Source organism: Nansenia antarctica (assembly GCF_963989245.1).
Source record: "Nansenia antarctica genome assembly, chromosome: 9".
Taxonomy (NCBI): Eukaryota; Metazoa; Chordata; class Actinopteri; order Argentiniformes; family Microstomatidae; genus Nansenia; species Nansenia antarctica.
In genome coordinates this window covers 25,163,293-25,178,964 of record NC_137679.1, presented here as the reverse complement: position 1 = coordinate 25,178,964, position 15,672 = coordinate 25,163,293, and the positions used below count along the sequence as shown (strand labels likewise).

Below are 15,672 nucleotides of genomic sequence, written 5' to 3'. Positions count from 1 at the left end.
ATTGACTCATGATCTCAACCATAAATCGGACAAATTCTGGAGACTCTGGAAACCCTTACATACTTTCTTAGAGAAACTGTGACCTTCTTGTCTGTCCCTGGAGGGCATTGACTTTGCTTTATCTGTATGTATTGTCTTTGCTTTATCTGTATGTTTTACATACTTATTTGTTCCCTGTATTCCTGTACACTTTGCGTTCTTTTTAATTTTAGCTTTTGTTTTCTTTTGTTATCTTTTTTAGTTTTCTTTCTTTTTTTCTTTTTCAATTTAACTCTTATATATTGCAGCGCTTGTTGTTGTTGTTGTTTGTTTTGTACGTTTTTCTGTGGTTGTCTTGTTGAGGTGTATTTGTTCAAATGTAAAAATCAAATAAAAATGGTTGATTGCAACAACAAAAAAGAGAAAATATGTTTATTACTAGTGTTTAGATTGGGTAAAAACACCAGGCAGGGACATATAGTGTAAGCTTGTGAGTGCTTAGGTCTTCAGAGCCTTGTAAGCTCACAGTGTATATTACATTTTAGACACAGGACAACATGAAGCATAAGAAGTTATGGTGAGATGATAACAGATTTAAATTAATAAATACTGCCTCACATATCTCCACTTTACTGTAGTTATCATTACAGTGAGGCAGTATTACCCTGAACACATGAAAACCTGCTCTTTGAGATGGATTATAGATCAATGTACTGTAGGGGCATTCATCACAATCAACAAGATTGGGAATATCAATAAAGTCTCCTAACTGACCAGTAATAAAATACATTGAATATATACAGTTTATACAACCATACAAAGACCAAGAACTCTGGAGGAAATATTCAACAGAATTTAAAAAAGGCTCCAAAATTGTTTAGTATGAAACATGATGCTGAAAGTCACATTGCTGCTTGTTGTTTGAAACAAATATGGACACAGACTCAAGCAGAGATATTAATGTTGTTAGACACAATCCAAGAAGATGCCTCCATTCCCTTTTCAATAACACTGAGAAAAATGTACAGACTGTAGTCCTGCAATATCAAAAGAAGTAGCAGGAACAATAACACAACACAGAATGTAAGTATCCCTTCATTGGTGTTGATCTCTGGAGGATGTGTCCTTTCAGTCCATGGCTGTGTTCTTAGTACACTGGTACACTGTTACGGATTCCACAGCAAAGCACCATGGTGAAGATCATCTCAAAGATCTACAGAGAAAGAACACAGATTCAACATGTTCAGAGTGCTGAATCTTGCTCTACTCAGGATAGTAGTGTAATCATCTAATCACTGTGACACTCACCATGATGACAGCCACCACCAGGGCTGCCAGGCCAATCAAGTAGAGCTTCTCAGAGAACAGATCCTTCAGTTTAATGTGACAGCTCTGATGGGAGAGAGGGGATCAGACACATGATCATGATAAAAAAAAGTGCTTGCTGCTAAGTGCTGTACTTTTTTCAAAATCACTTAAAAATATTCTCATTTCAATTAATATTTGCAATACAAATAAATCATTGACTCTTCGGGTCATAATGGCATTAATTGACTTTTTGAACAGTTTCATCTGGCTTCCATGAATCTATTACACAAGGGCATCCAGGACAACTCAATGTATGATGTGTGAGCATACCTGCTGAGGTTTCAACAGATCTTCAGCCAGAGACTTCTTGGGACACAAGGAGCTGGAGACTTGTCTGAATAATGGGGAGTCATCCCCTTTACCACAGCAGTCCAGCTGAGGCGAAACACACAGCAGACACAACACATGAGCCATACAACACAGTACAGCCCAAATTGAAAAAATGGAAAGGGTAAAAAAAAAGGGTTCTCCAGGTGGATGTGTAAGACTTCCATGTGTAAGACTTAAAAAATTAAAAAATCCACTTGTCTGCATTCAAAGAAAATGTAAGGACACACAGAATGGCTCACCTTTTGGTGTGTAACACTTGTACTACAGCACTACACTGTACTATATCTGAGGGAACCTTGTATAAAGCCCAGTGGGAGTGAAAACATAATTATCATTTATCAGGAATATATGGCATATTCATCATTATAAGAAAAAAATAGATTATAACAAAATAACATATTTACAGTTAATCATTTGAGCCAATTTCCACAACACACAAGCCATTTCTCTCTCAAATCTTTCTCCCAGAAATGTATTCATTTTCAAGGACATTTTCATAGGTCATAGGTCATAACTCATAAGGCATTATCATAGAGCAGAGCGGAGGGAAAGGTGGGTGTGATGGCATACCGTCTCATGGAAAACCTCAAGTACTTTAATAGCAGCTTGTTTGCTAGGGACTTCTCCGACGTCCACAGCCTTGATGTAGGCTGCATCATAGAAGTTAATCAGTTCCTTTGAGATCTGAATGAGAAAGGACAGCGATCATATACTTTAGTGACACTGCAAACAGAGGATGATCATTGACACACAAGTGAGAGAGAGAGAGAGAGAGAGAGAGAGAGAGAGAGAGAGAGAGAGAGAGAGAGAGAGAGAGAGAGAGAGAGAGAGAGAGAGAGAGAGAGAGAGAGAGAGTGAGAAACTTCCTTACTGTGTCCCGGTTCATAAAACCCCAAATTCCTGCAGCCACCTCGCAGGCGAAGAGGAGAACTAAACAGAAGAAGAACTGAAAGAGAATGAAAAGAGAGGTCAGTTTTCTGAAACTTTCTCATTCTGCACTTCATACACTCCCCAATCTTTCACTGACATCAAGTGGCACTGAGAGAAAGAGAGAGAGAGAGAGAGAGAGAGAGATAGAGAGAGAGAGAGAGAGAGAGAGAGAGAGAGAGAGAGAGAGAGAGAGAGAGAGAGAGAGAGAGAGAGAGAGAGAGAGAGAGAGAGAGAGAGAGAGAGAGAGAGAGAGAGAAAGAGAGCTGGGGAGCCACGCTAATGTGGAGTGCTCTGCCCTCTACTGGACACTCACCGTTCCCAGAAGACACTGAGATTCCTGGATGGCTCCATAGCAACCGAGGAAGCCCACAAACATCATGACAGCTCCAACGGCAATCAGGATGTACACACCTAAGAACAGAATGGGTGAGAACAAGACATATCATACAAATCTATTTTCATTTTGCATTTGTAAGGATGGAGAGAAGTTAGTGAGATGGGGAGATAAAGCACCACTAGGTGGCAGTCAGAGAACTCCAACACGCACAGAAACCCTACCCTGTTTTAATGGCCGTCCTGTTTTTTTCTCTCAAGACGTCCCTGTGAAATGATATGACATGCTGGACATCCTGTAGTAATGTGGCAGGAAGTAAGCACCTCCCAGATCCTGAGAGGGGGGCAGCAACACTGCTACACAGGCAGGAAATGCCACCCAACTACTCCTCTCCCCACAAATAACCCCCTGCAGTCACCTCTGACCTCCAACACCAGGAAACAGCAGGACCTGGCTTCCCCAACTCCTTCACCATAACCTCTGTATTTCCCTGTAGGTGTACTCTACCCCAAGTGCAGAGTCACATCCAATGAATTGTAGATTTTCTACGCAGTTAGCTTAGCTGTTCACTTCACTGGGCCCGAGCTGAACTCCTCACACCACCAACCAACAACCAACACCCCTGGCAACATTCTGCATTAACTATTTTCATCTACATTCATGACATAATTCATCAATATTACTGAGATGCATGTTTAAGTGGGCCACAGAAGACGTCTCAAAAACGACATACGCTCTGTTGTTATGTCATCATCTTAGACACATAGACGCTGACAGAGAGACAGACACGCACATGCGCATACACGCACGTACACACACACACACACACACACACACACACACACACACACACACTTGGAAGTATCTAATCTCACTGACAGAGTAGTCTAGAGAGGAAGACACAGTCTTAGTGAGAACTGTCTCCTCTGTTCCCCTCTAACAGCAAGCCCTCTCCCTCTCTCTCCCTCACTGCCCTCCAGTGACCTACGACCCTCTCTATTTGTTCCTCTCCCTCTTTCAGGATTAGATGTTTTTGTTGTGGAGAGGAATGGCTGCCAGGGCCAGGGGCTCAGCAGTGCAGTAAAAACAGCATTTTTCCACTACCCTCCATTACTATGACAACACCCTTTAAGGCTTGAAGGGTATTGAGTGTTTAAGGGAGTTGTTATGCAATGTTATACCACCAGGGAAGTTCATTTATTTCTTGCCTTTTAATAGGGATAAAAGCCTGGTGAATACTGGTGAAAAAACATGTTTGAATTCCTGTCCAACATGGAATCGCCTTCAATTCTCACTACCAGTTCAAAGATTAGTACCGATATGTCATTTACCAAATGGTCCACATCCAAGCTTTACTCCAAAATCATTGAGTTGACAAAGAACAAATCATTTTCAGAATTGCACCAGTGTAGGTGTGAGGCCTAAGATTATGCTAAGATTTAGATAAGAGTCTTATAGGTCATAGGAGTGTCATAGGACAGGAAATGCAGATAGATATTGGTGATGATGGAGGGTATAATGCAGGGAAGGACAGGCGTATTGTAATGCATGGAATGGAATACGTGTTTTGATACCATTCCTCATTCCATTCCATTCCAATAAGCCTGTCCTCCAATTTCCTGTCCATTTTTTATGGATTAATTTAACTAGCTATTCCTGTTTTCATATCCAGTGGTTCTTAATGAGTACTCTTTCAGTATACAGAGGTCTACTGTATATCTTATTGAAATATTTTCTTCTTCCTTTTCTCCTCTCTCTCTCCCTATATATACAGTATATATACATCTTGAACGGTTGACTCTGTGCTTGTACATTGCACACAACATATTAAATTGCTTGTAAGAATCCTTGAACCTTGCACCTGAGGACTTATAAACAAATCCAAGACAAATAAAGGGGAGCCAAATAAAATTAAAATAAAAACATGTTCACAAAATCAATGATATAATTGACTCTCCTCTACTTGGCTCTCCTCTCTAAAGACAATTTGGCATCCCCCTCTGTCCCTCGCTCTCTCTCTCCCTCTCTTTCACTCTCACAAACACACACACACACACACACACACACACACACACACACACACACACACAAACATGGGGTGGAACGAGAGCATCCATGTCATGTAAATGATGAAAACAAGCAGATTGAAATTAAAGCTATTTCTATGCAAGGCAATGGTGAGTGGAAACAAGGAGATTCTAAAATAAATACTCTTCTGCAATCTAAATGGTAAAAGTTAAATAAACAAGTGAGTAAAATCACTTTGAAAAGACCATTCAATAAACACTGGTCTTCAAGGAAACCACTGCCTGCCTCTCATTGGCTGAAACTTTTATTATACAAGTTTATAGCAGCAGAGGAAAATTACCATGGCAACCAGGACTTTATTAAATGAATTTATTCTAAACCACCAGATTTAATTCAATTCAGAGTGATACTGTAGTTCACCTCAAAATCAAAGTTTGTCAGACGTTTTCGGACCTGTCGCTATTATTCAGTCCCAATATCAACTACAGAGGACTTCTCCTGAACCCACTGTCTGAGAAGGGCAACAGTGCCCCAGTGGCGACTGACAACTGCCAGCAGTAATGGTACAGTAGGGGGTTCTGTAGCAGTGAGTATATTTTCAGTCCTACATAAACACTACTTTGGTGTGCCAACAAGCTAAAAACATCCACTTCAAACTCTAATTTGAGGGGTAATGAGCAGATGTACGAGGTTATTTGAATTATGCAAGGGCGTATGTTTGAGTGGGGAAAAAAGAAGAGAAAACTCCCTTGATCTTTCTTGGGTGGGCCTCTCTTACCGTCATCCCTCTCCAATCATGAATTGTGCCGTTTCTCTATAAAAAGCATGGCTTCCAGAAGGTTTTATCCTCTCCGTATACTTACTGAGGGTAAGTATGGGAGTGGACTGGCCCAAATGTAAATTAATGGGCGGATTCTATATTTTGCTACCACAACAAACAGAGAACATGGATCTTCAAAACATTCAAACCATCTCATGAACTGTAGATTTTGGGGACCAATCTGCAGCTGAAGCTGAGAAGGAGGTAATGAATGTCTCAGTACATGGGAATAACATACTGTCCCCAACACACTCAATGCATTTAAGGGGTTCCTGAATGATACAGTCTCATTACAAGAGTGATTTACCAGACCTGGGTACTGTTGAGCACATGGTGCACTTTAAATCAACCCATAGCTAATGAGGTCGCTTCTGGATCACTGTGGATTCGCTTCTGTGGATTGTGTAATTTGTGCATACTGACTGTGTATATACTATACCCAGTGCCCAAACACCAACAGTGTACACACATACAGTCATGTGAAAAAACACCCAATTAAATATTTAGTTATTTTTTAAGAAATATAGAAATATTTGATATTCTTTCAAACAATATCTAAAGATAAAAGTGATGTAATTGAACCAAAAACAATGAAAATGTAACTTTGTTATCATATTTAACAAAATAATTAACAAAGATGCCAATTCCTTCTGAGGAAAAAGGACCCTATGCCCTGATTGGCCATTTCTGAACTCTGCATTTCTTTTCTTTATGAGCCATTCCTTGGTGGATTGACTGGAAGGTTTGGGTCATGTTGCACGTTCAGCTTAGTGTGTGTGTGTGTGTGTGTGTGTGTGTGTGTGTGTGTGTGTGTGTGTGTGTGTATCTCTGAGTGTGTGTGCATGTTGCACGTTCAGCTTACAGTTTTGGACAGATGGTCTCACAATTTCCTCAAGCACCCTCTGATACAATGAAGAATTCATAGTGGATTCTATGATGGTGAGCTGGTTAGGCCCTGCTGCAGCAAAGCAGCCCCAAACCATGACATTTCCACCGCCATGCTTCACGTTGATATGAGGTTCTTGTGCTTAAATGCAGTCTTTGGTTTGCGCCAAACATGTCTTCTGTTACTGTGTCCAAATAATTCAACTTTGGATTAATCTGTCCTAAGCACATTGTTTCAGAAGTCCTGATGTTTGTCTAGGTTTTCTCCCTGATGGAGTTTTTTGACAGTAAGGGTTTCCTCTTTGCACATCTCCCATGAAAATCAAACTTCAAACAGTCTCTTTCGGATGGTAGATGCATGTACTTTGACATCAACTGTGACAAGAGCTACCTGTAGGTCCCATGATGACATTTTAGGATTGTTGGAGATTTCTTTAGGCATCTTGGAGTCTGCTCTTGGGCTGATCTTGCTGGGACAGCCTGACCTGCCCATTTTGTTGTTTTAAATGTTGTTTTAAATGTTCTCCGCTTGTAAATAATTTTCCGGAAAGTGGAATGGCAGATTTCTAATTGCTTGGAGATCTATTTAATGCCTTCCCAGACACATACACATCTAATACCTAAGGCCTCAGATAGCTCTTTTCATCTCGCCAAACAATCAAGAGCAAACCAAACTAAATATCTGAGGTCTAAATAAGACAGGCTCCTCCAAATTCCTCTCTAAGGATGTTCTAATCTTTTGCACCTACTGTGGTGCACTTTTATTTTAGGACAAATGTAGGCATTTTAAGTAGTAATAAATGTGGGGGTGTCCTAAATATGTTGAAAAAGACAGGTTTTCATGGGGTGTCCTATCTTTTTTGAAAAAGAAGAGAACGCACACCGCAGAAAACTTGGGCGAGGTGCTGGCGACGGAGCAGAATACTGAAGGATAAAGTAGAAGCCGCATACTCTCGTTCCAGATGCAAAAAGTGTATAATGTATTGGCAACAGTTTTGGCCAGAAGCCTTTGTCAAGTCAGAGTAAGACTTGACAAAGGCTTCTAGCGGAAACTGTTGTCAATAAATTATACACTTTTTGCATCTGGAACGAGAGTGTGCGGCTTCTACTTTATCCTTCAGTGTCTTTTTTTCACATGACTGTACAGTATGTCAGACAGCACATACTGACTTCCTTCTGCCATGCTTTCAGGATTCCTCACCACCCTGCGTGTGCGTGTGTGTGTGTGTGTGTGTGTGTGTGTGTGTGTGTGTGTGTGTCAGAATACTCTGTATGCAGTCTGTGGTGTCAGAATAGCAGCAGATAACAACACGGTCATTGTGCCTTCCTCACTTAGAGAGACACTCTTGAGTCCTGCGGATTTACGTAGGTCCTGTTTCCTGGTCTTTTCTTAGAGGTCGGCTTGGTTCCTTCTATTTATGGGGCTTACACTCACGTGATCTCTATGTTAAACATGAAAAGCAGGCGTTAACTCAGAGTTAGCTAGCACGGTCATCCTAACAACATCGGCTTCCTGTGGTGTGGAGGGTTGGATGTGAGGTTAACCTCTTAAGCTGACTGCCCTATTTCTGCCTAAAAACCAGACCCAAACTAAACTGCCTATAACATTAGAAATATGATGATCAGATACAAAAGCAGGATGCCATTTGATAGGTAACATCTTGAAGTTTTGTTTTGCTCAGATACATTTTTCTGTTGCTCAGATTATACTCAGATCATAGTTCAGAATAACAAATTACACATGACAAGAAGATAAAGTAAACAATACATTTTCAAATCAAATTAATGATTTACATGAGGTCATGGTCTCTGTTAATTAATCCGCTCTGCTGACACCCATTTGGCCACATACTCCACTAATCCACTACTCCACTAAAATAGTCATGTGACAATAAAAGTTGCGTGAATTGGAGTAAGTGGCCTTACATTCAACTGACAGTAAAATGTCATTGCACCATATTGAGACTGTACTTACTGATATAGAAGGTACTTGGTGCCTGGTGGCCTTCAAACTGGAGCAAAAGCAGATTGCTGGTCTGGTTGTCATGACGCAGCCACAAAGCAACTCCCAAGATCACACCTCCAGCTAACTGTCAACATGAGAGAAGGAAAGGAACGGTTACTAGCCTCCAAGCACACAGTGTTAAAGAAACTCCAGAGGGGTGAAAATCATTGTTTGTCACCTGGCAAAATGCAATTCTGATTTAGTTCTGTTCATTCACCAGTAAGTGAACTGAGATTCAATTTCAAAGATATTATTTTGTTTACAGTGGTTTTCAATTACCTGTAATTGAAAATAAATGGCGTTTCTAAATTAGTTTAACTATAGGGCTCTGCACACAGAGTGCGATTTCTGTTGCGCATCAACGTTCCATTTTGAAGTTTGAATGGAAGTCTATGAGAGCATCGCATTTACCCGCACACGGCCCCGATTTTAATCGCACGGCGAACATTCGATTCCATTCATTTTGAATGGGACAAAGCACACGGCGTGCGAGTTTTGTCGCACTGCTTTGTCCCATTCAAAATGAATGGAATCGAATGTTCGCCGTGCGATTAAAATCGGGGCCGTGTGCGGGTAAATGCGATGCTCTCATAGACTTCCATTCAAACTTCAAAATGGAACGTTGATGTGCAACAGAAATCGCACTCTGTGTGCAGAGCCCTTTAGAACTCAAACACACTAATCATTGTGAACATGCATTTGTGATTTATAATACTTTCATAGGGCAGGACTAAGTTGAACTTTAAACAAGAAAGACAAGAGTTGTGCTATCTTACTCTGAATGAATGTAACACACAAGAGGAAGCTATTTGTTCCAAAGTAGCTTTCTTTGTAAGAATCTGCTGCTAAGTAGAGTAGGTCATGGTGGGTCATAGTGCCCTCTCTACATGAGAATCTATCAGCATATTTTGCTCATGACGGTTCTCTATTGTTCCCCAAGAAACAGGAAACTGAATCCTCAGCATGAAAAACTGCGAAGTGAGGAAAAAAAACAGGATTTCCAATGTATTCACTATGACATTCTTACCAGCAAAAAATAAAAAACAACAGCAGAGGAAGCACTCAATCAAAGTGATGCCAGTGTCCTGAATATGTTGGCTTTTTGTGTTGATTTCACATAATGAAAAGGGCAAAATAGCATTTTTGATCAACAGTTGAAGTAAAAGCAAGTAAAAAAAATCACTTAAATTACACTTTTTTTGAAAAAGAGAAAAAGTTATACTGTGTATGTTGGACCTCATAAGAAGACAAACGGTGGAATCAAGAGTAGTAAAAGTATGGTCTACATTTGCATGACTCCTGAGGTAGTGTGTAATTGCCCCTGAAGGGCAGGCAGACGGATAACAGGGGGTGGGACTAGTCTCTGTAAAAGTCCCCCCACATCTGTCCTCATGACTCTACGTTTCCTTTGTAATAAAAAAAGGAAAACATGTGGATGTGGATGAGACTGCAGCTCTATTAACATAAAGTAACAAGTAACTAAGGTGGCCAAAGCTACAGTTTGACAAACATTTGTAAACAAAGGAAATGTCATGGTGGGAAACACTCCCACCCCTCCCCCCAAAACTGTGTTGCCCCATCTTCTGGTCCCTCTCGGCTGCCACATCTGTTAACAACTGGATGGAGCCACACTCCCAAATGCTTTTCTTCCACAACAAATTCACTAGTTCTGAATGTTTCAGTGAGATAAAATAAAAAAATAAAAAATCAACCTCTGATTTTGAGGTTGATGTTAAAACCATTTTAACTCACTGAAACATCCATTCCTTACACAGCCTGCCTGGATTTTTCCGAATGGAATGGCACTGAGTTCTGGAGGGAGGCTTTAGTGTTATCCATGTCCAGCCCCCCTGGTCGTGAGAAAGCTGTTGGGACTGAGCCCATCACACGGCCGTGAGTGTGGGTCTCCATACTCTTAAGGCCACCATGCAAGAAAATCAACCAACCAGAAAATAACTGTTGATCATAGGCAAAAGCATTTAAACTTGCCCAAGTCCTGGCTTTGTGTGCTCTCTCCCCCATCTATTGATGTTGCTGCCCCCCTCACAAGAACAGCCCCAAACAGCCAGGGGAGCATAATTAATACCAGGACTGGGAACTCCATAGCATTTCTTCTCTACCTTACTATGTTTTGCCAATACACCATCTACACATTAAAATAATAATTTAGGCCATCTTTCGTAAACAGTATGTGAAGTTCACATTAATATAACTTCTAATATGTAAATATGAAATACATTGCAAGGAATAATAATACTGACACTAAATGCTTACAGAGCCAAAACAGATAAGGCAATATAGAATATACAGTATCACAAAATACAGTTCACTGTACCATTTAACATTCATAATGCATAATGCAGTGTCAGTGAACACTTTTATCAGCCATGAACTACAGATTGTATTAATGTTGTAGCCTATCTCAACTGTATAAAGTAAATTACTAAACTCACCCAGAAAACAAAATTAAAGAAAAACAACATGTATTTAATACACTTCGTGCAGCCCGCCAAAGCCATGATGCGCGTGTTCAGGTCCTCGTTTTGGCTAAAATAAAAATGTGTGTCGTGTCCAAGTCTCACAGAGTGAAAATAAAGATTCTCATTCAAAGAACTCCAATCTCTGACAGAAACCTCGGAGTCTATTCATCCAGACTGGGTACAAACTCCTCCTTAAAATGAAGAGTGAAAACCGAGACGGAGACTGCCCACCAAGTGATTGTGGTATCCTACAAGGAGAGTGGTCTCCTCATCCACAGATCCTGAGCTCAGGATGCCGCCGGTATTTTTTGTGCAATTTCAATATATAACATTCATTAAGGCAGTTTTAGGAAGTTTAGTATTCCTTCAGTTATTCATTTTAGGGCAAATCACTTTCTCATTAGGCTACTTATAATTAGATGAAATAGCTGCTCACACTATGCATTGACTATATTATTTGTAGCGTATTATAACTGCCATTAGGCTACAACATCAGGATTCCTCTGATCTTTCAGACAGAGAAACAATGATAAAACCGAACGCCTTCCCTTGTCACTGGTAATTCTGTAAATAGCTATAACCAGAGCTCAGGAACTATAAGTCAAAGGGAACGGGGCAATAACGCTCCCTGTTGGCCATTTTGATAATAACACACGAACATGCTTTACGTTCAACAGGACCTGAATTCAGAAAGCAGGCGACTGTGGCATCAGCCTCTTTTGTATAGCCTAATGATTATAAAGATGCATCTAACCTCATTACATACTTTACCCCTAATGTTGTAATAATGACCACCCCAAATTATATCAATACATTTTCATTTTCAAAGCATGAATGATTGTATGTGTTTGATAGAGTTGTGCATTCATGATTTCAGTGTCATACCTAAATAGTTGAGCTTGAAAGATGAGTCTACACGGCCCAGAATACTGAAATACTGTTCCATTTACTATAGCTACACGGCGTCATGGAGACAATGAATTGGTGGGTCTGGAGGTAAGCAAGACAATTAGTAAATGCAAGAACTCTCTGACAATCCATTTAAACAATACAAGGGTGTTTACTGGACATGCTCCGTGTAATTTCAATAGAGGTGTAGGCAGGGTGTATGTATGTATTGAGAGATCCCCTCCCTCTGGAGTATTCTCAAGGCGATTTTCAAAGAGATTCACCGCCGAACGCTGGTTAGAACAGAGGACGTGCCTTTTTCTGAATTAACACGAATCACTGCTCCTGGTCAGTTTACACGAAGGGATCGACACATTAAAATAACAATAACCCATTGAAGATAAACACAAACACCTGGCAAGGATAAAGGTGTCGGATCTACCGGTTGCTGTCATCTCCCTAAACAGAAAAGAGGAATGTTATATCGGTTGGGAAGGAGGTAAGCGGCAGTAAAGAAAGGTCTCTGAATAAGAGGGTAAGATATTAAGAGGGTGTCTCTGTGAGTAACTGGTGCTGTCCCTTCAGCACCACCGCAGTCACCTTGCTCTGAATGTCATAAAGGCTGAAACTGATTATTTACCAACAATCACAACTGGGGGAGTCATTACATTCATATTAGAGGAAGAACAGTTTTGCCATTTTATCTTCACCTCTTGGATTTACAACTATGATGTGACGTCCATTCTTAATGTGATGCCATTGGCTGCAATCATTTTGGATTTCAATTCTTCCCTACAGCAGGTCTGGGCAGCTAAGCGCTCATGATTTCTTTCCATGACAGGTAGCCGATCATTTGGACATTTTACATCAGTGGACATATATGCCTATGCTAAATTATACATCTATCATTCATAATCTGTGTGTAACAGCAGATATTTCTTTGTGCATTGTGTTTCTGTACAATCGTCTCCTCCTTCCCCTAATCCCCTATTGTGCATGTGTTGCACGCGTTCTCCCGCGGTGCGCATAGACTTGTCCTTGTGATGCCGGGAACTTATTGGAGAAATGCCTAGGGGACGCAATGGGCTTGAGCGACGAAAAGGATCGCATTGTGATAAACGTGGGAGGGTTCAAACACCAGACATACCGCGGCACCCTGCGCACCCTGCCGGGTACCCGTTTATCCTGGCTCGCCGAACCTGATGCAGCCAACCACTTCGACTATGATGCCAAGATCGAGGAATTCTTCTTCGACCGCCACCCTGGCGTTTTTGCACATATCCTCAACTACTACAGGACAGGTAAATTGCACTGCCCTGCCGATGTATGCGGACCTTTGTACGAGGAGGAATTGGCATTTTGGGGCATTGATGAGACGGACGTGGAACCATGTTGTTGGATGACCTATTGTAAACATCGGGAGGCAGAGGAAGCTCTTGATAGTTTCGGTGGGGGGGCCCTTCTCGACCTGGGCAACGATGATACAGAGGCTGATGTGGTGGCAGAGCCCGGGGACCTCGACGAGGTGGATGAAATGACCAGGAGGTTGGCACATGGGGACTCTCATGATGCCAAATCAGGAGGGTTGTGGAGGCGTTGGCAGAGACGCATGTGGGCTCTATTTGAAGACCCGTACTCCTCTAAATATGCAAGGGTGAGTAAGACAGTCCATTTCTCTCTTTCTATGCGTACAGATATCTTTAATTTCATATTCAGTGGAATAAAAATAAATTATGGAATTGTGGAATAAAAATAAATAACCATGATGCTTCTGGATATAATGTGTGTGTGTGGGGGGGGGGGGGGGGGAGAACAGTAGAATGGTAAATGCTGTGGTGGTAAATGGCAGATTAATGGAGTCCCTCCACCCAAGTGTTTTGCAGAGGGTCTGCGTGACCTTGAAATTATTCTCCCCAGGATCTCTACAGCAGGAATGTTACTGTAACGGTGAGGAAAGAAATATTAACCAATGACTTGATTTAACAGAAGTCATGGAATAACCATGCCAATAATCACCCCTTTCACCCCTGAATTATGTCAGGTAGATAGGAAATGCAGATGGAATCTTATTATGAGTCCTACAGGTCTTTGGACCTCCTGGACATGAAAGTTCCTGGGATGTTAGCAGTTTGGATTAATAGGTCAGCAGCACATTGGGAAACCAGATCTTTGGCACCAGCAGTATGTGATGGCAGACCTCCAAACAAAAGCAGGTTGCTGGTAGAGGTGACATTCTTGGACTTGTTATGGGCACTCTTCCATCTAGGCCAATGCCCCTCATTTGTGATAATTTATTTACTTTGCACACTCAGATATTCTCACTTTTTAAACCTGAACCCCCTAAATAGACTGCTGTGTGGCATGCTGGTTCAGCAGCTGTAACATGGTGATTGGTGTAATTGGTGTGGATTAGGCACCTATTCAAACATGTAGCAAACTCGAACATATAATCACCCGCCTATAAGAGTTAGACCAACTGTGTGTGTCAAAATACAGCCTTCATCCAAAAGCATCACCATTGGATACAGGGAAATGACATAATCTAGAAAACAGGAAAATGAAAAACACCGAAAACTAATTAGATGAGCCAAATATTTGAGTGTAAATGAGACAGGCAGACAGTTTGACAGTGCTGTACCAAGCATGGGGATTAATTAGATCAGAGCGTCTGAGTTAATTACAGACTGTATTCACAGTGGACACGTTTGTGGAAAACCCCTATCACAGCCTTCAGTCGATGTCCTATATGTCCTACAGTAGGAACATGGAGGGAAGATTATCCAATCAGGGCAAAACAACCTTCAGGGATCACCTTATATGCCAGAATGTTCACTGCTCTGACAAAGAAACCTAATTTAAGGGGCAATCTTTGTAAGCTGAAATACTAAATAATGCTGAGGGGCATGTGGTTTAGAGCTGATTCTCAGTGGCAGAGAGACTTTTTCAGCACTGGGGATGGGGTCTGTCGACATGTAAGAGGCTGTGATGAAAGTAGCCTATATATTTCATTGGACAGCACTAATAGTGTTACAGATGATGATAAGCCACCATGAGCTGCTTTAAAGGCTTGTGGTCATAAAGTTAAAAGAAAACATGGTGTAAAATGGATAGGGTGTTGAGAGGACTCAGTGTACCTAACATTAACACAGCTGACTCCATCTGGTCAGGAGGAATATCCAGAATAGCAACAGACTTACTGTAGTGATTTTTTCTCAGTGCAATGTGATGAATGGTTGATGATGGCTTTCTCTGATGAATGACTGCTTTCAATCTCATGTGCCTGTTGTTGAATCGAAGCACGATAGAGTATGTCAGTATGCTAAGTGTGAGGGGGGTGACTAAGCGCTTGTTACTGCTTTTACTCACAGGAATATCAAGCACCACTCTGCATCATGCCCTGACTTGTCTCCCACCAACTCTCATCCCTGATACCAGTCATCATTAGTCTGCCTGGCAGGTTACAAGCGGGAACATTGCTGTTGAAGCACTAAAGCATTGCAGCTATTCTCATTATGACACCTTCATGCATGAATGGGTTGTTTGTGGCTCTTCCTTGACATGGTTATAATGAGGCTAGCTACTGTACTGGGATGGTAGGTGAAGTGCAGGGGAAGTAGCTTCTTCT

General features: G+C 41.3%; 2 protein-coding genes across 2 annotated transcripts in view; one reads left to right on the top strand and one right to left on the bottom strand.

Annotated features, from left to right (window-relative positions):
• Positions 1–452: 452 nt before the first annotated feature.
• LOC308164823 (CD81 antigen-like) lies at positions 453–11,287 on the bottom strand. Its single transcript, XM_080538866.1, has 8 exons — positions 11,133–11,287; positions 8,650–8,764; positions 2,921–3,018; positions 2,549–2,623; positions 2,248–2,361; positions 1,618–1,722; positions 1,288–1,371; positions 453–1,192 (listed from the first exon to the last, which is right to left on the bottom strand). The coding sequence occupies exons 1-8, from the start codon at positions 11,196–11,198 to the stop codon at positions 1,127–1,129; spliced, it is 723 nt and encodes a 240-aa protein (XP_080394992.1). The 5' UTR covers positions 11,199–11,287; the 3' UTR covers positions 453–1,126.
• Positions 11,288–13,128: 1,841 nt separating this feature from the next.
• The window catches only part of kcnc1b (potassium voltage-gated channel, Shaw-related subfamily, member 1b), a gene marked incomplete at both ends in the record, with an annotated part of 7,192 nt that continues 4,648 nt past the window's right edge, over positions 13,129–15,672 (top strand). Inside the window, 1 exon segment of the mRNA XM_080539387.1 lies at positions 13,129–13,705. Within this exon segment, the coding sequence (XP_080395513.1) occupies positions 13,129–13,705 (577 nt within the window).